At 42.1% G+C, this 22,394-nt stretch overlaps 1 protein-coding gene across 1 annotated transcript in view; it reads left to right on the forward strand.

The window, feature by feature from the left end:
* Positions 1 to 22,394, forward strand: part of LOC106591031 (1-phosphatidylinositol 4,5-bisphosphate phosphodiesterase beta-3) — a 120,126-nt gene that overhangs the window by 81,616 nt on the left and 16,116 nt on the right. The window contains exons 15-30 of the mRNA XM_045721871.1: positions 9,039 to 9,140; positions 9,280 to 9,353; positions 9,462 to 9,558; positions 9,888 to 10,097; positions 10,178 to 10,332; positions 10,431 to 10,592; positions 14,296 to 14,395; positions 14,499 to 14,603; positions 15,008 to 15,102; positions 15,877 to 16,012; positions 18,212 to 18,247; positions 18,368 to 18,477; positions 18,716 to 18,825; positions 19,025 to 19,184; positions 19,408 to 19,484; positions 21,309 to 21,398. Coding sequence (XP_045577827.1) covers positions 9,039 to 9,140; positions 9,280 to 9,353; positions 9,462 to 9,558; positions 9,888 to 10,097; positions 10,178 to 10,332; positions 10,431 to 10,592; positions 14,296 to 14,395; positions 14,499 to 14,603; positions 15,008 to 15,102; positions 15,877 to 16,012; positions 18,212 to 18,247; positions 18,368 to 18,477; positions 18,716 to 18,825; positions 19,025 to 19,184; positions 19,408 to 19,484; positions 21,309 to 21,398 — 1,819 coding nt within the window. The remainder of the gene's footprint in view (positions 1 to 9,038; positions 9,141 to 9,279; positions 9,354 to 9,461; positions 9,559 to 9,887; positions 10,098 to 10,177; positions 10,333 to 10,430; positions 10,593 to 14,295; positions 14,396 to 14,498; positions 14,604 to 15,007; positions 15,103 to 15,876; positions 16,013 to 18,211; positions 18,248 to 18,367; positions 18,478 to 18,715; positions 18,826 to 19,024; positions 19,185 to 19,407; positions 19,485 to 21,308; positions 21,399 to 22,394) is intronic.

Consider the following 22,394-nt stretch of genomic DNA (forward strand, 5'->3'; position numbering starts at 1 on the left):
GAACGCAATCAACTTGCCAGATTTAAAAATAACCTTACTGGGAAATCACACTTTGCAATAATCTGAGCACTGCGCCCAGAAAAATACGCGTTGCGATACAGACTAGACGTCATGTTGGGGAGATCTAAAATCGAAAATACTATGTAAATAATCCATTACCTTTGATTCTCTTCATCAGATGTCACTTCCAGGTATCACAGGTCCATAACGAATGTAGTTTTGTTCAAAAAAGCTCATCATTTATGTCCAAAAATCTCCGTCTTGTTAGCACATGATCTAAGCCAGCCGGACTTCTCGTCATGAACGAGGGGAAAAAATATATTTACGTTCGTTCAAACATGTCAAACGTTGTATAGCATAAATCATTAGGGCCTTTTTTAACCAGAACATGAATAATATTCAAGGTGGACGAATGCATACTCTTTTATAACGTATTGGAACGAGGGTACCCAACATGAACTCGCGCGCCAGGTGTCTAATGGGACATCATCGTTCCATGGCTCTTGTTCGGTCAGATCTCCCTCCAGAAGACTCAAAACACTTTAAATGCTGGTGACATCTAGTGGAAGCAATAGGAAGTGCCAAAATATTCCTCAGCCCCTGTGTTTTTCAATGGGATAGGTTTAAAGTCAATACAACACATCAGGTATCCACTTCCTGTCAGAAAATGTCTCAGGGTTTTGCCTGCCAAATGAGTTCTGTTATACTCACAGACACCATTCAAACAGTTTTAGAAACTTTAGAGTGTTTTCTATCCATATATAATAAGTATATGCATATTCTAGTTACTGGGTAGGATTAGTAACCAGATTAAATCGGGTACATTTTTTTTATCCAGACGTGCAAATGCTGCCCCCTAGCCCTAACAGGTTAAGGTGCTTCCGGGGTTAGCACCTTTAAGGGGGGGGGGGTACTGTCACGTCCTGGCCAGTATAAGGGTTAATTAGTATTGTAGTTTGGTCAGGACGTGGCAGAGGGTATTCGTTTTATGTGGTTCGGGGTGGTGTGTTTGTTAAAAGGGTGTTTGATTTAGTATTTCCGGGTTTTGGTTTATGTTTAGGTATTTCTATGTTTAGTCTAGTGTGTCTGGTTCTATGTTGAGTTAATTGGGGTTGGACTTCCAATTGAAGGCAGCTGTTTGGTGTTGCCTTTGATTGGAAGTCCTATATTAGTTGGGTGTGTTTGTCTTGTATTTTGTGGGTGATTGTTCTGTGTTTAGCCTAGTGCCTTACCAGACTGTCAGTTTGTCAATCGTTCGTGTTTTTTTGTTATTTTTGTACGTTCGTTTTTTGGAAGTTAATAAACAAGATGAGCATACACATACCTGCTGCGTTTTGGTCCTCAATTTCCAACGACAAGTGTGACACACGGCTGTTTGAAGGATCGGACCAAAATGCAGCGTGTTCGTAGTTCCACATATTATATTTATTGTGAAACTAAATGCAATACACGAAAAATACTTGAATACACAAAAAACAACAAACCGTGACGCAGAGAGGAAAACACACTACTCAAAAGATAATAACACACAAAACAGGAAGAGAAAAACCCCTACTTAAATATGATCTCTAATCAGAGGCAACGAGGATCAGCTGCCTCCAATTAGAGATCAACCCAAACAATCCCAACATAGAAATAGAAAAACTAGAACTTAAACATAGAAATAGAAAACATAGAACAACCACCCAAAACACCCCCTGTCACGCCTTGACCACTCTCCAATAAAAAATGACATCTTACTAGGGTCAGGATGTGATAGTACCCCCCCCCAAAGGTGCAGACTCCAAATGCAAACAAACAAAAAAACAAACCAACAAAACAACCACAAAACACAAAGGGAGGGTAGGGTGGGTGACTAATGTCTATGGCGGCGGCTCTGGTTCCGGGCGTAGTACCCCCACCGCCCGCTGATCCGCCCACTATAGTATGTCCGGAGGAACCAGACCATGGATCATCGCCGAAGACTCCGGGCTGCAGACCGCCGCTGAAGGTGGCAAGAAAAAGTATGTGAACCCTTTGGAATTACCTGGATTTCTGTGTAAATTGGTCATAAAATGTGATCTGAACACCATTCTTGTTTAGTGTTTTACGTAACGTAGACTTGACAAACAGAGATGTTCGAATGTTCCAGAGATTTCTGCAAGTCTTGTGCTGACACTCTAGGATTCTTCTTAACATCATTGAGCATTCTGCGCTGTGCTTTTGCAGTAATCTTAGCAGGACAGCCACTCCTAGAGAGAGTAGCAACAGAGAGTAGCAACAGTGTTGAACTTTTTCCATTTATAGACAATTTGTCTTACCATGGCCTGATGATCATCAAGGCTTTTTGAGATACTTTTGTAACCCTTTCCAGCTTTATGCAATTCAACAATTCTTAATCTTAAGTGTTCTGCGATCTCTTTTGTTCGAGGCTTGGTTCACATCAGGCAATGCTTCTTGTGAATAGCAAACTCACATTTTGTGAGTGTTTTTTATAGGGCAGGTCAGCTCTAACCGACATCTCCAATCTCGTCTCATTGATTGGACTCCAGGTTAGCTTACTCCTGACTCCAATTAGCTTTTGGAGAAGTCATTAGTCTAGGGGTTCACATACTTTTTCCAACCTACACTGTGAATGTTTAAATGATGTATTGAATATAGACAAGAAAAATACAATAATTGGTGTTATTAGTTTAAGCACACTGTTTGTCTATTGTTGTGCCTTAGATGAAGATCAGATCAAATTGTATGACGAATTTATGCAGAAATCCAGGTAATTCTAAAGGGTTCACATACTTTTTCTTGCCACTTTATGTTTATTAAAGTAGTCTAAAGTTTAGTATTTAGTCCCATATTCCTAGCACACAATGATTACATTAAGCTTGTGACTGTGTTGTGTCGGTATGCGTGTGTGTGTTCAAGGAACCCCCACTGGTGGTCTATAAGTGGGGTCGCAATATTGGAGATAGCTTGGTGAGATCTGACATGCCCCCTGAGCCCACTCAGATACTCTTGACACCCATTCCAAATGGGAACTACAAATGTGGCTCATGCGCACAGTGCAATAGGACTATAAAAACATCCTACTTCAGACACCCACGTACAGGTAGAAAAATCCCTGTTAGGGATATCATCTCATGCAAGACCAAGGGAGTAATCTATCTCATCACCTGTTCATGTGGAAAAACCTATGTAGGACAAACAAAAAGACAATTAAAACAACGCATTGCTGAACATGCAGCTCAATCAGGTGTAAGAACATTGACTATCCAGTAGCAGCTCACTTTGTTGAAGCTAACTATCCAATCTCCTCCCTCAAATACAGGGCTTTGAGCATGTTGCTCTACCAAGTAGAGGAGGTAACATTGAGATCCTACTATTACAAAGGGAGGCTTACTGGATATCCTTTCTAAAAACATTGACCCCTAGTGGTCTGAATATTGACTTTGATCTCAGGCCCTTCATATGAACAATTCTCTCTTTTATGAACAAGTCTTATAAATTGATATATTCTTTCTACAGCTTATTAGCATACACCTAATATGTTCCCCCTGTTGATGATGCTTATTATGCATTAATGTTGAACCAAAAGATTACATATCACAAATATAAATGAAATAGGAAACAATTAAATATGTGAAATTTAATTAAACAATGTATGTTGATGCTAATATTATGTACAATATTCAATCATGTTTGCATTTGATAATAGCCTAATATATTTAATATGCCATAAACTAGTGTTTTTTTAACAGTTTCACTCAATTCATTCTAATTAACTTAATCATTGTAACACACCCCTATTGTCATTGGTTGCACTAATTGCACTGTTTGTCTACATAACCTGGTTCAAGTATTCATGACATTACCCTGAAGAAGGCACAGTGATGCCGAAACGTTGGTGATTTACCCAATAAATTACTGGGAGTTTATATATGTATTGTGCAACTCTTTATTTGTATATTTTATTGCGTACTATACTCAAACAAACTTGTTGGATGCATTTGTTGTTTGTTTTGGTTGTGTTTAGCCTCTATGGGCAAGGCGGGACGAATTCGTCCCACCTACGTAACAGCCACCTGAATTCAGTGGCGCAATTTTTGAATCGTTTGAAATACTATTACTTCAATTTCTCAAACATATGACTATTTTACAGCTATTTAAAGACAAGACTCTCCTTAATCTAACCACACTGTCCGATTTCAAAAAGGCTTTACAACGAAAGCAAAACATCAGATTATGTCAGGAGAGTGCCCAGCCAGAAATAATCAGACACCCATTTTTCAAGCTAGCATATAATGTCACAAAAACCCAAACCACAGCTAAATGCAGCACTAACCTTTTATGATCTTCATCAGATGACACACCTAGGACATTATGTTATACAATACATGCATGTCTGTTCAATCAAGTTCATATTTATATCAAAAAACAGCTTTTACATTAGCATGTGACGTTCAGAAAAAGCATACTTCCGGGGAATTTACTAACAGTTTGCTAAATTACTCACGATAAACGTTCACAAAAAGCATAACAATTATTTTAAGAATTATAGATACATTACTCCTCTATGCACTCGATATGTCCGATTTTAAAATAGCTTTTCGGATGAAGCACATTTTGCAATATTCTAAGTACATAGCCCAGCCATCACGGCTAGCTATTTAGACACCCGGCAAGATTAGCCTTCACCAAAATCCTATTTCCTATAAGAAAAATGTTCTTACCTTTCCTGTTCTTCGTCAGAATGCACTCCCAGGACTTCTACTTCAATAACAAATGTAGGTTTGGTCCCAAATAATCCATCGTTATATCCAAATATCCTCTGTTTTGTTCGTGCGTTCTAGACACTATACGAATGGTAAATAACGGTCGTACGCATGGCGCATGGCGTGACAAAAAAATTCTAAATATTCCATTACCGTACTTCTAAGCATGTCAACCGCTGTTTAAAACCAATTTTTATGGCATTTATCTCATAGAAAAGCGATAATATTCCGACCGGGAATCTGCAATAAGCTAAACAGCCGAATGAAATTTCTCCACGGGGGCGAATCGTGCACGCGCCTCATTCAATGGTCCTCTGATCGGCCACTTGGATAAGGCGATAATCTGTTTCAGCCAGAGGCTGCCTCGTCATCGTTCAGGTTTTTCCCGGGTTCTGAGAGCCTATTGGAGCCCTGGGAATTGTCACGTTACAGCTAAGATCCTTACTCTTCAATAAACAGATGCAAGACGCACGACTCCTTGTCAGACAGGCCACTTCCTGCATGAAACCTTGTCAGGTTTTTGCCTGCCATAGGAGTTCTGTTATACTCACAGACACCATTCAAACAGTTTTAGAAACTTTAGGGCGTTTTCTATCCAAACCTGAACAATAATATGCATATTCTAGCTTCTGAGTTGGTGTAGGAGGCAGTTAAAAATGGGCACATATTTTTTCCAAAATTCTCAATACTGCCCCCTAGCCCAAACAGGTTAAGATTATTTTGTGCACAATAGAAATGAATGGTAAATAATGTATTGTATCATTTTGGAGTCACTTTATTATAAATAAGAATAGAATATGTTTCTAAACACTTATACATTAATATGGATATTTCCATGATTACGGTGTAATGGATCTTCTTAGAGAAGTGGGGGAGTCAGGCGCAGGACACAGGGATGAAGGTAAACAAAACGTGTTTACTAAAATTATTCAATCCATCTTCTCATAAAAATACATAGTCTGGAGAAACACCTCCAACTACACTAAACAGACAAACATTCACCGACAAGACAAACAGGAAATGCAGAGGTTTAAATAATGAACATAATTAGGGAAACTCAAAACAGGTGTACACAATAAAGACAAAACCAAACGAACATTGAAACATCGATCGGTGGCAACTAGTAAGCCGGTGACGTCGACCGCCGAACGCCGCCCGAACAAGGAGAGGGGTCGACTTCGGCAGGAGTCGTGACATACGGATAGTCCTGAATGAATCATGAATAATGATGATTAAGAAAGTTAGACGCACAATTATATTATATATTCTTATTTACAATTTAAAAAAATCCAAAATGATACAATACATTATTGACCATTCATTACCAAGCACAACCAAAACAAACAGCAAATGCATCCATCAAGTTTGTAGAATCACAAGCTTGATGTAGTCATTACGTAGGAATATGGGACCAAATACTAAAGTTTTGACTACTTTAATACACATATAAGTGAATTTGTCCCAATACTTTTGGTCCCCTAAAATTGGGGGACTATGTACAAAAACTGCTATAATTTATAAACGGTTCACACGATATGGATGAAAATACCCTCACATGAATGCTGACGTTCTGAACTTCAACCTCATAGTCATTGTATAATTGGAAATCCAAAGTGCTGGAGTACAGAGCCAAAACAATAACAAAATATGTCACTGTCTGTAAGGGGTGCGTACTGGCGGCAGAGAAGTCAGACGCAGGAGAGCAAAAACTGTGTTTCCAACGGCGCAGTTTAATAATAAAAACCACCGGAAAACAGAACAATCAATAAATGGGTACAAAACCCGACGCACCAGACATAACGTGCACAAGCACTTACCATAAACAATACCGGACAAGGACATGGGGGGGAACAGAGGGTTAAATACACAACATGTAATTGATGGAATTGAAACCAGGTGTGTGGGAAGACAAGACAAAACAAATGGAAAATGAAAGGTGGATCGGTGATGGCTAGAAGACCGGTGACATCGACCGCCGAATGTCGCCCGAACAAGGAGAGGGACCGACTTCAAATGAAGTCATGACACTGTCCCAATACTTTTGGAGCTCACTGTATCTACCTTGAATACTTTGCTCTGGTACTGGTACCCCCTGTATATAGCTCTATGTATTTTATTCCAACATTTCTTTTTATTATTATTTTTGAACTCTGCATCGTTGGGAAGGGCTCATAAGCAAGCATTTCATGGTTGTCTACTCCCGTTGTATTCGTTACATGTGACAAATACAATTTTATTTTGATTAGACACACTCACACATACTGCCAAAGCTATTGTGTTTTTAAGGTGTGCTATGTTACTTTTCCTGTTCTATATAGCATAATGTCAAGTGTGTGAATGTGTGTGTGTGTGTGTGTGCACTTACGGAGGACCTACTGTATCCTATCATCCTTTCATTCCTTCCTCTCTAGATTCTCTTCCTCTGTATCTCCTGCTTAAGCCACTTTCTACCACTCTAAATTTCAAGCTTCTGCCTCTAACCCTAGGAAACTCTTTTCCACCTTCTCCTCCCTCCTTAATCCTCCACCCCCTCCCCCCACCTCCTCCCTCTCTGCGGACAACTTTGTCAAGCACTGAAAAATAGGTTGATGACATCCACTACTCATTCACTCAGCCTATTGAGTCCACAGGTGTCACTCACACAGAACTACCGTACGCCTTGACCTCTTTCTCCCCTCTCTCTCCAGATCAAATCCTGCGACTAGTGAGGTATGGCCCCATCTTTGGAGACCTTCTCCCATTCCTCACCTCCTTCATCAATTCAGTGGTCAGGGATGAGTCTGTCTTCAAAATGCCCTGAGTCGCTCCCCTCCTCAAGAAACCGACACTCATCTGACGTCAAAAACTATAGACCTATATCCCTTCACTGATTAACTTTTCGTTATCTCTCTCAGAATGATCTTCTTGACCCTAACCAGTCAGACTTCAAGACTCAACCGAGACTGCTCATCTCTGTGTCATGAAGGCTCTCCGCACTGCCAAAGCTGACTCTCTCTCCTCTGTTCTTATCTTCCTAGATCTATCCGCTGCCTTCGACACCGTGAACCATCAGATCCTCTTCTCCATCCTCTTAGGGCTGTTTGTGTCAGGCTCTGCACACTCTTGGATTGCATCCCACCTGGCAGGCTGTTCCTACCAGGTGACGTGGAGAGGATCTGTGTCTGCACCACATACTGGTGTCCCCAAGGGCTTAGTTCTAGGCCCTCTCCTCTTCTCTCTATACACCAAGTCACTCGGCTCCGTCATATCCTCACATGGTCTCTCCTATTATTGCTATGCGGATGACACTCAACTACTTTTCCCCCTCCCCCCTTCTGACACCCAGGTGGTGACATGCATCTCTGCGAGCCTGGCAAATATCTCAACTTGGATGTCGGCCCACCACCTCAAGCTCAACCTCGACAAGACAGCGTTGATCTTTCTCCCGGGAAAGGCCAGTTGACAACTCCACAGTGTCGCCCTCCTGGAGTGCAAAGAACCTTGGCGTGACCCTGGACAACACCCTGTCATTCTCTGTAAACATCAAAGCAGTGACTTGCTCCTGCAGGTTCATACTCTACAACATCCGTAAAGTATGACCCTACCTCACACAGGAAGCGGTGCGGGTCCTAATCCAGGCACTTGTCCTCTCCCATCTGGAGTACTGCTACTCACTGTTGGTTGGACACCCCGCTTCTGTGATCAAACCTCTGCAACTTATCCAGAACGCTGCAGCCCGCCTGGTTTTCAACCTTCCCAAGTTCCCCGTTCCTCCGCACACTCCACTGGCTTCCAGTCGAAACTCACATCTACAAAACCAAGGTGCTTACCTACGGAACAGCAAGAGGAACTGCCCCTCCCTACCTTCAGGCTATACTCAAACCCTACACCCCAACCCGAGCACTCCGTTCTGCCACCTCTCTTGGTCCTCCCACCCCTACGGGAGGGCAGCACTCCCGCTCAGCCCAGTCCAAGCTCTTCTATATCCTGGCACCCCAATGGGTGGAACCAGCTTCCCCCTGAAGCTAGGACAGAAGAGACCCTGTCCTTCTGAAAACACTATCTTAAATAATCCTCCTCCTCACCGCACTTGTACTTCACCCCCCCCCCCCCTTTTCTAGCTCAGACTATAATGTTAGCTACTTTGTTGAGGAAACATGTACTTTCTATGCCTGTGATATGTGCTTGTCCCACGTAGCTATGTTAAGATGAATGCACTAAATGTCTGCTCAATTATTAAAGTGTGTGTGTGTGTGTGTGTGTGTGTGTGTGTGTGTGTGTGTGTGTGTGTGTGTGTGTGTGTGTGTGAAGACTGCCCATTCAGTGACAGCGAGGGGGGCCAGCTGCTGTCCAATGGGGAAGAGAAGCTGGCAGAGAGTCTGGTCAAAGACGGAGATCCTCGGAAGTCAATTGGTCAGTTCACATCTTGAATGAAGAACATGCTGGGGAGGGAGGGATGGAGAGAGGAAGAGAAGGATGGATGGATGGATTGATGAATGGGTGGCTGGATAGAGGAATATATGGGTAACAGTTGTTTGTGTATGTTTTCTAGGAGGGGAGGGAGAGAGTGATGAGGATGAGGAAGATGAACCTGTGGCTGAACTGAAGAAACCAAACTCTGATGAGGTGAAACCTCTATTTATTGATTGACCTTCATTGATCCCCGAAGTCTTCTATCGATATGGGTCAGCCCAGTGATAAAATGAACACATAACAATTCTCTCTCTGTCTCAGGGTACTGCCAGTAGTGAGGTAAATGCGACAGAGGAGATGTCTACTCTTGTCAACTACATAGAACCTGTCAAGTTCAAGAGCTTTGAGGTCGCAAACAGTGAGTGTGTGTGTCTGATGAAAGCAAGCAAGGTGTGTGTGTGTGTGTGTGTGTGTGTGTGTGTGTGTGTGTGTGTGTGTGTGTGTGTGTGTGTGTGTGTGTGTGTGTATGTATGTGTGTGTCAATGATGTGCATCATTGGTGTGCGTGTGTATGTGTGAGTGAGCGGATAGGTGTCATTAGTCCTAATCACTCCTCTCATGTAGTGCATAAGGCTAGCTAAATTATTAATTCATAGTTCATTATTAGCCAAGAGACACACACTGACACATTGATTGATTTGAACTGATTTGTATATATTCTCTCTTTCTCTCTCTCTCTCTCTCACAGAGAGGAATAAGTATTTTGAGATGTCATCATTTGTGGAGACCAAGGGTATGGACACACTGAAGAGTGCACCCATCGAGTTTGTTGAGTACAATAAGAAGCAGCTGAGTCGTATCTATCCTAAAGGGACGAGAGTTGATAGTTCGAACTACATGCCCCAACTCTTCTGGAACGTAGGCTGTCAGATGGTGGCGCTAAACTTCCAGACACTCGGTATGTCGATCTTTCTTCCTTATACCTGAACTCTTTTTATCTTCTCATACCTTTCTTTATAATTTTTTCCTCTCTCTCAGACCTGCCCATGCAGTTGAACATGGGTGTGTTTGAGTATAATGGACACAGTGGTTACCTGCTCAAACCAGAATTCATGAGAAGGACAGACAAACACTTTGACCCCTTCACTGAAAACATAGTGGACGGCATCGTAGCCAACACCGTCAAGATCAGAGTAAGTGGGTATGTGTGTCTCGGGACGGGTGGGGTTACATGTGTGTGTGTATGTATATGTCTGTAACCATCTCCTTCTCTCCATCCCTCCATCTCAAGGTGATCTCGGGCCAGTTCCTGACCGATAAGAAAGTGGGCGTGTACGTGGAAGTGGACATATTTGGACTTCCTGCTGACACAAAGAGGAAGTACCGTACCAGAACGTCCAATGGTAACAGCCTGGACCCAGTCTGGGACGATGAGACTTTTGTCTTCAACAAGGTAACGTTAATACAGGCTGAAGAGACACACACACCATATCGATACACACACTCACACAGTGTACAGAACATTAGGAACACCTGCTCTTTCCATGACATAGACTGACCAGGTGAATCCAACCTACATGTACTGTATATTTTACCTCAGTCAGTCACTCCAACTACCTCATACCCCAGTACACTGACTCAGTACCAGTACTCCTTGTAAATAGGCTTCGTTATTTTATTGTGATACTATTTTCTTTTTAACTTTTTGTTAATTTTCTTACTTTTTAACTGTATTGTTGGGAAAGGGCTCGTAAGTAAGCATTTCACGGTAAAGTCTACACCTGTTTTTGGCGCATGTGACAAATAAAATTTGATTTGAATTCAGATATGGATTGGGTATGTGTGCCATTCAGAGGGTGAATGGGTAAGACAAAGGTTTTAAGTGGCTTTGAACGGGGTATGGTAATAGGTGCTAGGCACACCGGCTTGAGTGTGTCAAGAACTGCAACGCCACTGGGTTTTTCGCACTCAAAAGTTTCTTGTTTGTATCAAAAATGGTCCACCACCTAAAGGACATCCAGCCAACTTGACACAACTGTGGGAAGCATTGGATTCAATATCGGCCAGCATCCCTGTGGAATGCTTTCGACATCTTGTAGAGTCCATGCCCCGACGAATTGAGGCTGTTCTGAGGGCAAATGGGGGTGCCACGCAATATTAGGAAGGTGTTCCTAATGTTTCGTACACTCAGTGTATAACCTCTATGGGCTAGGTGGGACGCAGGCGTCCCACCCGTGGTGCACTCCATCAACAGCAGGTGCATTTCAAGAGCGGCAAATTTGAATCCAAATAAATGTCAAAATTCAAATTTTTCAAACATACAACTATTTTACACCCTTTGAAAGATAAACATCTCCTTAATCTAATCACGTTTTACGATTTCAAAAAGGTTTTACGGCGAAAGCATAAATTTAGAGTATGTTAGGACAGTACATTTACAAGAGTTGTGTGTAATGTTTTGTCAATTCAAAGACAGGGTCACCAAAACCATAAAACCAGCTAAAATGATGCACTAACCTTTTACAATCTCCATCAGATGACACTCCTAGGACATTATGTTAGACAATGCATGCATTTTTAGTTCTATCAAGTTCATATTTATATCCAAAAACAACGTTTTACTATGGCATTGATGTTGAGGAAATCGTTTCCCTCCAATAACCGGCAGTCAAGTCAGCACCAAAAATTAAATAATTAAAATTAGAAAACATTGGTAAAATATTATATTGTCATTTAAAGAATTATAGATTTACATCTCTTGAACGCAATCAACTTGCCAGATTTAAAAATAACCTTACTGGGAAATCACACTTTGCAATAATCTGAGCACTGCGCCCAGAAAAATACGCGTTGCGATACAGACTAGTCGTCATGTTGGGGAGATCTAAAATCGAAAATACTATGTAAATAATCCATTACCTTTGATTCTCTTCATCAGATGTCACTTCCAGGTATCACAGGTCCATAACGAATGTAGTTTTGTTCAAAAAAGCTCATCATTTATGTCCAAAAATCTCCGTCTTGTTAGCACATGATCTAAGCCCGCCGGACTTCACTTCATGAACGAGGGGAAAAAATATATTTACGTTCGTTCAAACATGTCAAACGTTGTATAGCATAAATCATTAGGGCCTTTTTTAACCAGAACATGAATAATATTCAAGGTGGACGAATGCATTCTCTTTTATAACGTATTGGAACGAGGGTACCCAACATGAACTCGCGCGCCAGGTGTCTAATGGGCCATCATCGTTCCATGGCTCTTGTTCGGTCAGATCTCCCTCCAGAATACTCAAAACACTTAGTAAAGGCTGGTGACATCTAGTGGAAGCAATAGGAAGTGCCAAAATATTCCTCAGCCCCTGTGTTTTTCAATGGCATAGGTTTAAAGGTAATACAACACATCAGGTATCCACTTCCTGTCAGAAAATGTCTCAGGGTTTTGCCTGCCAAATGAGTTCTGTTATACTCACAGACACCATTCAAACAGTTTTAGAAACTTTAGCCTCTCTGGGCTAGGCGGGACGAATTCGTCCCACCTACGTAACAGCCACTGGCAGCCTGTGGCGCGATTTTCAAAACCTTAAAAATCCTATTACTTCAATTTCTCAAACATATGACTATTTTACAGCTATTTAAAGACAAGACTCTCGTTAATCTAACCACACTGTCCGATTTCAAAAAGGCTTTACAACGAAAGCAAAACATTAGATTATGTCAGCAGAGTACCAAGCCAGAAATAATCAGACACCCATTTTTCAAGCCAGCATATAATGTCACCAAAACCCAGAAGACAGCTAAATGCAGCACTCACCTTTGATGATCTTCATCAGATGACAACCCTAGGACATTATGTTATACAATACATGCATGTTTTGTTCAATCAAGTTCATATTTATATCAAAAACCAGCTTTTTACATTAGCATGTGACGTTCAGAACTAGCATACCCCCGCAAACTTCCGGGAATTCGCTAACATTTTACTAAATTACTCACGATAAACGTTCACAAAAAGCATAACAATTATTTTAAGAATTATAGATACAGACCTCCTCTATGCACTCGATATGTCCGATTTTAAAATAGCTTTTTGGTGAAAGCACATTTTGCAATATTCTAAGTACATAGCCCAGGCATCACGGGCTCGCTATTTAGACACCCGGCAAGTTTAGCACTCACCATAATCATATTTACTATTATAAAAGTTTGATTACCTTTTGTTGTCTTCGTCAGAATGCACACCCAGGACTGCTACTTCAATAACAAATGTTGGTTTGGTCCAAAATAATCCATCGTTATATCCGAATAGCCGCGTTTTGTTCGATGCGTTCCAGACACTATCCGAAATAGTAAAGAAGTGTCGGCGCGCATGGCGCAATTCGTGACAATAAAATTCTAAATATTCCATTACCGTACTTCGAAGCATGTCAACCGCTGTTTAAAATCAATTTTTACGACATTTTTCTCGTAGAAAAGCGATAATATTCCAACAGGGAATCTCCTTTTCGGCGAACAGAGGAAAAAAATCCCAAAGGCGGGGCGGTCGGGTCACGAGCATAAGCCCAGTGTCCCTTGATCGGCCACTTGAGAAAGGCGATAATGTGTTTCAGCCTGGGGCTGGAATGACGACATTCTGTTTTTTCCCGGGCTCTGAGCGCCTATGGACGACGTGGGAAGTGTCACGTTAGAGCAGAGATCCTTAGTAAATGATAGAGATGGAAAAGAAGTTCAAGAAATGGTCAGACAGGCCACTTCCTGTAAAGGAATCTCTCAGGTTTTGACCTGCCATTTGAGTTCTGTTATACTCACAGACACCATTCAAACAGTTTTAGAAAATTTAGGGTGTTTTCTATCCATATGTAATAAGTATATGCATATTCTAGTTACTGGGTAGGAGTGGTAACCAGATTAAATCGGGTATGTTTTTTATCCAGCCGTGTCAATACTGCCCCCTATCCTAAACAGGTTAGAGTGTTTTCTATCCATATATAATAAGTATATGCATATTCTAGTTACTGGGTAGGATTAGTAACCAGATTAAATCAGGTAAAAAATTTTATCCAGCCGTGCAAATACTGCCCCCTAGCCCTAACTGGATAACAATATACACACATAACGATGCACACATACACAAGGTAACAGCATTCTGTGTTTAGGTGGTCCTGCCCACCCTGGCCTCTCTGAGGATAGCTGTGTTTGAGGAGAACGGAAAGTTCCTCGGACATCGGATCTGCCCTGTGTCAACCATCCGACCGGGTCAGTACTGTGTTTGTCTGCCTGGCTGCGTGCGTGCGGATCTTTTTGATCAAGTATCGTACAATCTGTTCTCTCAATGTTGTCATCTTGTGTGTGTGTGTAGGTTACCACTACATCAGTCTGAAGAATGAGATGAACCAGCCTCTTTTGCTGCCCTCTCTATTGGTCTACACCGAGGCTCAAGACTACATTCCTAATGAACACCAGGGTAAGAAACTACCATACCCATAACCTCCTAGGACTACACTACCCTTAACCCCTTAGGACTATATTACCCATAACCACCAATGACTACACTACCCATGACCCCCTAGGACTATATTACCCATAACCTCTAGGACTACAGAACTCAGTTATCTGAAATTCCGACGAAGAAAACCTGTTCATTTCCACTTTGTTATCTTCCATGTCGTAATAACAAATCAGAAACTGGAGTATCATCCGTCTATCCTGAGTTTACAGACATGCTGAACTCTGACGTCGCCTACTAAGAAAATTACTTTGATGACAGCATTTTCTGCATTTAAATCCCAACAGCAACAAACATTAAGTGTGTGAATGTGTACTAGGTCTAGGCACATTGCTCATTTTTGTGTTGTGTGTTAATGTTAGAGTATGCTGAGGCCTTGACCAACCCCATCAAACATGTGAGTCTTTTGGACCAGAGAGAGAGACAGCTAGCTGCTCTGATGGAGGACAATGGCGAGGTGAGGAGACCACACATACACACACACGCATGTTATGTTCTTTTATCCTCATGGTGACCTAAAATGATTTTACCTAACCTTACCATAACCCTAAACCTAACTCCAAAACCTAACCCCTTACACTAATTTTAACCCTAATTGTAACCCTAAACCTAACCCCTTAGCCTAAAATAACCTCCCACGAGGGACAATTTTCCTTGTTTTCCTATCCTTGTAGGGACTTTGGGGGATTTTACGTCCCCACAAGGATAGAAGAACCTACGTGTACACACACACACACACATAACACATGATATGGGGCTACACTGAGGCGTGGTGAAAACCAGTAGGGTTTTATCTGCTATTTTACGTCCCCACAAGGATAGAAGAACCCACGTGTACACACACACACACACACACACACACACACACACACACACACACACACACACACACACACACACACACACACACACACACACACACACACACACACACACACAGACATACACATCACATGATATGGGGGCTACACTGAGGCGTGGTGAAAACCAGTAGGGTTTTATCTGCTACAAAGTGTTCTTGGATGTGATCCGTGCATCGAATTCTTGAAAATAGAACCAGAGTATAATTTCCTTCCGGAGCCATGCTGCTTACTACGCCCAGGGTTCATTGAAATGAGTGGGATGCCTCGCAATCTGCAAAAGTTACACATCCAATGTAGCAAAATTGTGAATTAAAGATTTACACGAGTTACAAGTTAAGAATCATCAACCTTCTCTCCGCTGTGTGTAGCGTGTGTTGGAGCAGCCGAAGGAGGGAGAGAGGGATCGGAAGGGCGACGCCGCCCTGGGGAAGATCCCCTCCCCCCTCCACCCTGTCCCCGCCCCCATTGATGACATCAGCGACCTCATCAGCTCACCTGGAACAGGTAGGCCACACTGTAACACACACACACACACACACATCTTTGTTTGGTGTATTATAGAGGAGGCTGGTGAGTGAAGATATTGGAGGATGGAAAGGTATCAAACACATGACTTGCATATGCGGAGGACACCGATCCATTTATTCCATTCCAGACATTATACTAAGCCCATCCTCCGATATCTCCGCCCACCACTGGTGTGTTTTGTATTGTATTATATATCAGGCCCTATGGAGTTAGGGAGATTGGTGCTGTGTGTGAGTATTGTGAGTGTTGTATTGTTAGTATTGTATTTATTATTTAACTAGGCAAGTCAGTTAACCTCTTACATCTAGACGTTCCGCTAGCGGAACACCTGCTCCAATATCCAATGATAGGCGTGGCGCGAATTACAAATTCCTCAAAAATACAAAAACTTCAATTTTTCAAACATATGACTATTTCACAGCATTTTAAAGACAAGACTCTCCTTTATCTAACCACACTGTCCGATTTCAAAAAGGCTTTACAGTGAAAGCAAAACATTAGATTATGTCAGCAGAGTACCAAGCCAGAAATAATCAGACACCCATTTTTCAAGCTAGCATATAATGTCACAAAAACCCAGAAGACAGCTAAATGCAGCACTAACCTTTGATGATCTTCATCAGATGACACACCTAGGACATTATGTTATACATGCATGTTTTGTTCAATCAAGTTCATATTTATATCGAAAAACAGCTTTTTACATTAGCATGTGACGTTCAGAACTAGCAAACTTCCGGGGAATTTACTAACAATTTACTAAATTACTCATGATAAACGTTCACAAAAAGCATAACAATTATTTTAAGAATTATAGATACAGAACTCCTCTATGCACTCGATATGTCCGATTTTAAAATAGATTTTTGGTGAAAGCACATTTTGCAATATTCTAAGTACATAGCCCAGCCATCACGGGCTAGCTATTTAGACACCCGGCAAGTTTAGCACTCACCAATATCAGATTTACTATTATAAAAGTTTGATTACCTTTTGTTGTCTTCGTCAGAATGCACTCCCTGGACTGCTACTTCAATAACAAATGTTGGTTTGGTCCAAAATAATCCATCGTTATATCCGAATAGCGGCGTTTTGTTCGTGCGTCCCAGACACTATCCGAAATGGTAAATCAGGGTCGTGCGCATGGCGCAATTCGTGACAAAAAAAATTGAAATATTCCATTACCGTACTTCAAAGCATGTCAACCGCTGTTTAAAATCAATTTTTATGCCATTTTTCTCGTAAAAAAGCGATAATATTCCGACCGGGAATGTCCATTTAGCTAAACAGAGGAAAGAAAACAAAGCTTTCAGTCGACGCGGGCACGAGCCTGAGTCTCACAGTACTGTAACCAGCCACTACCCAAACGCGCTACTTTGTTTCAGCCAGAGCCTGCAAAGCCACGATTCAGCGTTTTGCCGCCTTCTGAGAGCCTATGGCAGCCGTAGGAAGTGTCACGGGACAGCTAAGATCCTCACTCTTCAATAAACAGAGACAAGAAGAACGACACCTTGTCAGACAGGCCACTTCCTGCATGAAATCTTCTCAGCTTTTTGCCTGCCATATGAGTTCTGTTATACTCACAGACACCATTCAAACAGTTTTAGAAACTTTAGGGTGTTTTCTATCCAAAGCCAATAATTATATGCATATTCTAGTTACTGGGCAGGAGTAGTAACCAGATTAAATCGGGTACGTTTTTTATCCAGCCGTGAAAATACTGCCCCCTAGCCATAACAGGTTAAGAACAAATTCTTCTTTACAATGACGGCCTACCGCAGCCAAACCCTAACCCAAACGACGCTGGGCCAATTGTGGGCCGCCCTATGGGACTCCCAATCACGGCCGGCTGTCATACAGCCCAAGATTGAACCAGGTTCTGTAGTGACGCCTCTAGCACTGAGATGCAGTGCCTTAGACGGCTGCGCCACTCAGGAGCCCGTATTTGTTGTTAGTTATCGTGTGTAGGCTTAACCAGATGCTCTATTCAAGAACCTGGGCGAGCTATTGGTCGCGTTCCAGGCTGACTACATTGCAGATGCAGATCTCAGCATGTCTGCAATGTAGTCAGCCTGGAGCACAACCGTTATGTGAGTATCATTGCTGAGTTCTGAAGTGAAAACATCACATCTACATTTCAACCTGTCCTGTCCTGTTCCTGTCTCCATGTGTCAGGCCAGAAAGAGGATCTTATTGCTACAGTCTTGGCAAGTAAGTCATCTCCTATCCACTCATCCACATTACATTACACCACAGAACTCATTATCACCCTCATGTGGTGGGAGGCCAAACAAGTTGGATCGTTTCTCCCTTTCTCTCTCGCGCTCTCAGATCTTCAGGCTCAGTCTACAGAAGAGTTGAAACAGCAGAAGTCGTATCTGAAGCTGTTGAAGAAGCAATGTAAAGAACTCAAGGAGCTCCGCAAGAAACACCTCAAGAAGGTTAGACTGACACATACACACACACACACACACAGCTTGTCCGTCTTTCTGCAAAATTTGAAATATTAACTTGTAAAGATGTTGTCAATAAACCAGTGATATTTTTTATAGACAGCTTAAATCCATTACGAATACTGCTGTTTGTGATTGCATCAGCACACTGTCTATTTGACATGTGTTGTGTGTGTGTGTGTCTGTGCACGGTTGTGCGTGTATACGTGCGTGTGTGTATTAAAAGGTGTGGGCCCTGAGTAAAGAGCAGAGGAGTCGCTGTAACCAGCTCCGCTCTGACACACAGAGACGACGCAGTCAGATGGAGAAACATCTCAAACGCAGCATGAAGAAAAAGTAAGAGAGCGAGGGAAGGATGGATGGGGGGGATGATGAAGAGTTGGTAGAGGGTGATGAAAAGGAGAAAGAGATTCCAAATCAACCGCTTGCCCCTTACACAGGAAAGGGGGGGGAGACACAGTGGGGAATATTTGTGTGTATTGATGTGTTTGTATGTATATAATAATATATTTGTTTGTTTATGTGTGTGTGTCAGTGAGCCAGCAGAGCCGGTGCAGAGGCAGTTGACAGCATTGGAGATGGAGTTACAGAAACAGACGGTGCAGCTGAGAGAGTGGCAGATGCAAGAGCTCCTAAAACTACGGCAACAACAACACACACTGGAGAGAGAGAAGAAACACACACACCTACGAGAGGTACGCACGCACGCACCCAAGCACATACGAATGCACACACATGCATGCACATGCACACACACACCTACGAGAGGTACACATGCACCCAAGCACATACGAATGCGCACACACATGCACACACACACCTACGAGAGATACACACACACCTACGAGAGGTACACACACACACACACACACATGCTAATCACATACAGATTCTCACCCCTCCTGCTGTGTGTTCCAGGCATTTCAGAAAATAAAAGAGACATCCCAGGAATGTCAGACGGCTCAGCTCAAAAAACTTAAGGAGATCTGTGAGAGGTAAGATACTGTTTCATGCTTTATAATGACAGTTTTACACCTTACACCTGTCACCTTATTAAGTACCATAAATTATTATGTGAGAGGTAAGATACTGTTTAATGCTTTATAACTACTGTATAACTCCCAATATATACTGAACAAAAATATGAACGCAACATATTTTGTTGATCCTATGTTTCATGGGCTGAAATAAAAAATCCTGAAATGTTCCATAGGCACAAAAAGCTTATTTCGCTAAATTTTTGTGTACAAATTTGTTTACATCCCTGTTAGTGAGCATTTCTCATTTGCCAAGATAATCCATCCACCTGACCGGTGTGGCATATCAAGAAGCTGATTAAACAGCATGATCATTACACAGGTGCACCTTGTGCTGGGGACAATAGAAGCCCACTCTAAAATGTGCAGTTTTGTCACACAGCACAATGCCACAGATGTCTCAAACATGCTAACTGCAGGAATGTCCACCAGAGCTGTTGCCAGAGAATTTAATGTTAATTTCTCTACCATAAGTCGCCTCCAACATTGTTTTAGAGATGGTGATCACACCAGATACTGATTCGTTTTCTGATCCATGCCCCTACCTTTTTTAGGTTATCTGTGACCAACAGATGCATATCTGCATTCCCAGTCCATACATTAGGGCCTAATGAATTTATTTCAATTGACTGATTTCCTTATATGAACTGTAACTCAGTAAAATCTTTGAAATTGTTGCATTTATATTTTTGTTCAGTGTAGATGGATTTATATAAAAACACCCTTATAAGTAGAGTTAAGTTCTTATGTGAACGGCAGTGTTGGGGGTAATGTGTAACAAAAGTAACACGTTACGTAATCAGCTTACTTTTATGAGTAGCGGACTAAAGTAACATGTTACTTTTTCAAATTGGGTAATATTTTTACAGTTACTTTCAGAATCATATCTCTACTGGGTGCATGTTTCCATGATCCGATCTCAACTTGTTTCCTCATTTAGTTCTCAAGCGAGCGGAGAAAGGCTGTTTGGAGAAATGTCATTGAAGATGCTGTCCATAGAGATGTAGAGGGCTCTGATCTTTGCCATTGATCGCTTCTGTGATACGAAAGCCCATAGAGGGCTTTCCTGTCTAGCTGCAAGTGTGCCCTCTATACATCTCTATGGGTCCATCATTTATGTGCGGTCTATAACCAGAACTTGCAGCTTGAGAGAAAGATTTTGAACAAAAAGATCTGTACAGATGTTTGGCTTGCAGTATATATGGCTAATTAAGCAGCCCATATGATAGTATTTGTAGACTAGCACAGGAAAGAATGCAACTGATGAAAAGAGAAACTTCAAACCAGAGTTAGTAAGTAGCCTATCTTTAGTAGAGCGCGCGCAGCTTGCTGTGCATGCATGAAAGTAAGTCAAAGTAATATAACTAGTAACATAAGGCATTCCTTTCCACACAAAGTACTTTTATAAAGTAACGCGTTACTTTTGTTATTTGTATTGATTTATATGTCATGTATTACTTTTTCAAGTAACTAATCCCAACACTGTTAAGAGGTAAGATCATGTTTTATGATCATTTATAATAATAATTGATTGGATTCATATAGCGCTTTCCCAGATGTTCAAAGCGCAGTAAATACTAACGGGAACTCACTTCCTCCACCACCAACGTGAAGCTCATCACTTAGGTGGTGCACTGCAACCATTTGTGCCAGAACGCTCACCACGCATCAGCTATTATAGCAACTGTATTACTCCGAATGCAGATGGATTCATATCAAAACACCATTACAAGAAGGCTAAGTTACAAATTATTATTTATTTGTTTTTGTTATTGTTTACAGAGAGAAGAAGGAGCTTCAGAAGATTCTAGACAGGAAGAGACAGAACAGCATTATCGAGGCCAAGAGCAGAGACAGAGACAAGGCTGAGTCGTATGTGTGTGTGTGTGTGTGTGTGTGTGTGTGTGTGTGTGCGTGCATGTTAGTGTTGCACGCTATACCGAAACTTCAGAACTTTTTCAATACTAGAACATGAAAAATGTCTCGGTAGGAGAATTGTTTTTACTTTCGGTACTTCTGTCAAATGTGTCTCATGTCATATACGGATTGAGAGGATCGAATCTGTCTAGTCACCCCTTAGCACTCACATCTATAGCCATGAAATGCTTTGAAAGGCTGGTCATGGCTCACATCAACACCATCTCAGAAACACTGGACCCACTCCAATTCGTATTCAGCTCCAACAGATCCACAGAAGACGCAATCTCTATTGTATTCTACACTGGACTAAAGGAATACCTATGTAAAAATCCTGTTCATTGATTACAGCTCAGCGTTCAACACCATAGTCCCGTCCAAGCTCATCACCAGGCTCAGGACCCTGGTACTGAACACCTCCCTCTGCAACTGGATCCTGGACTTCCTGATGGGCCGGCCCCAGGAGGTGAGGGTAGACAACAACACATCTGCCACGCTGACCATCAACACGGGGCTTAGTCCAGTCCTGTACTCCCTGTTCACCCATGACTGCATGGCTGCGCAGGACTCCAACACCATCATCAAGTTTGCTAAAGACACAACGGTGGTAGGACTGATCAACGACGACGATGAGGCAGTCTAAAGGGAGGAGGTCAGAGACATGGCAGTGTGGTGCCAGGACAACAATCTCTCCCTCAACGTCAGCAAGACAAAGGAGCTGATTGTGGACTACAGGACACAGAAGGGCGAGCACGCGCCCATCCACATCGATGGGGCTGAAGTGGAGCGGGTCGAGAGCTTCAAGTTCCTCGGTGTCCACATTACTCACTAAGGAATTAACATGGACCACACACACCCGCACAGTTGTGAAGAGGGCACGACAGCACCTCTTCCTCCTTACGAGTCTGAAAAGATTTGTCATGGGCCTCTCAGATCCTCAAAAAGTTGTAC

This window comes from Salmo salar, chromosome ssa07 (genome assembly GCF_905237065.1).
Source record: "Salmo salar chromosome ssa07, Ssal_v3.1, whole genome shotgun sequence".
NCBI lineage: Eukaryota > Metazoa > Chordata > Actinopteri > Salmoniformes > Salmonidae > Salmo > Salmo salar.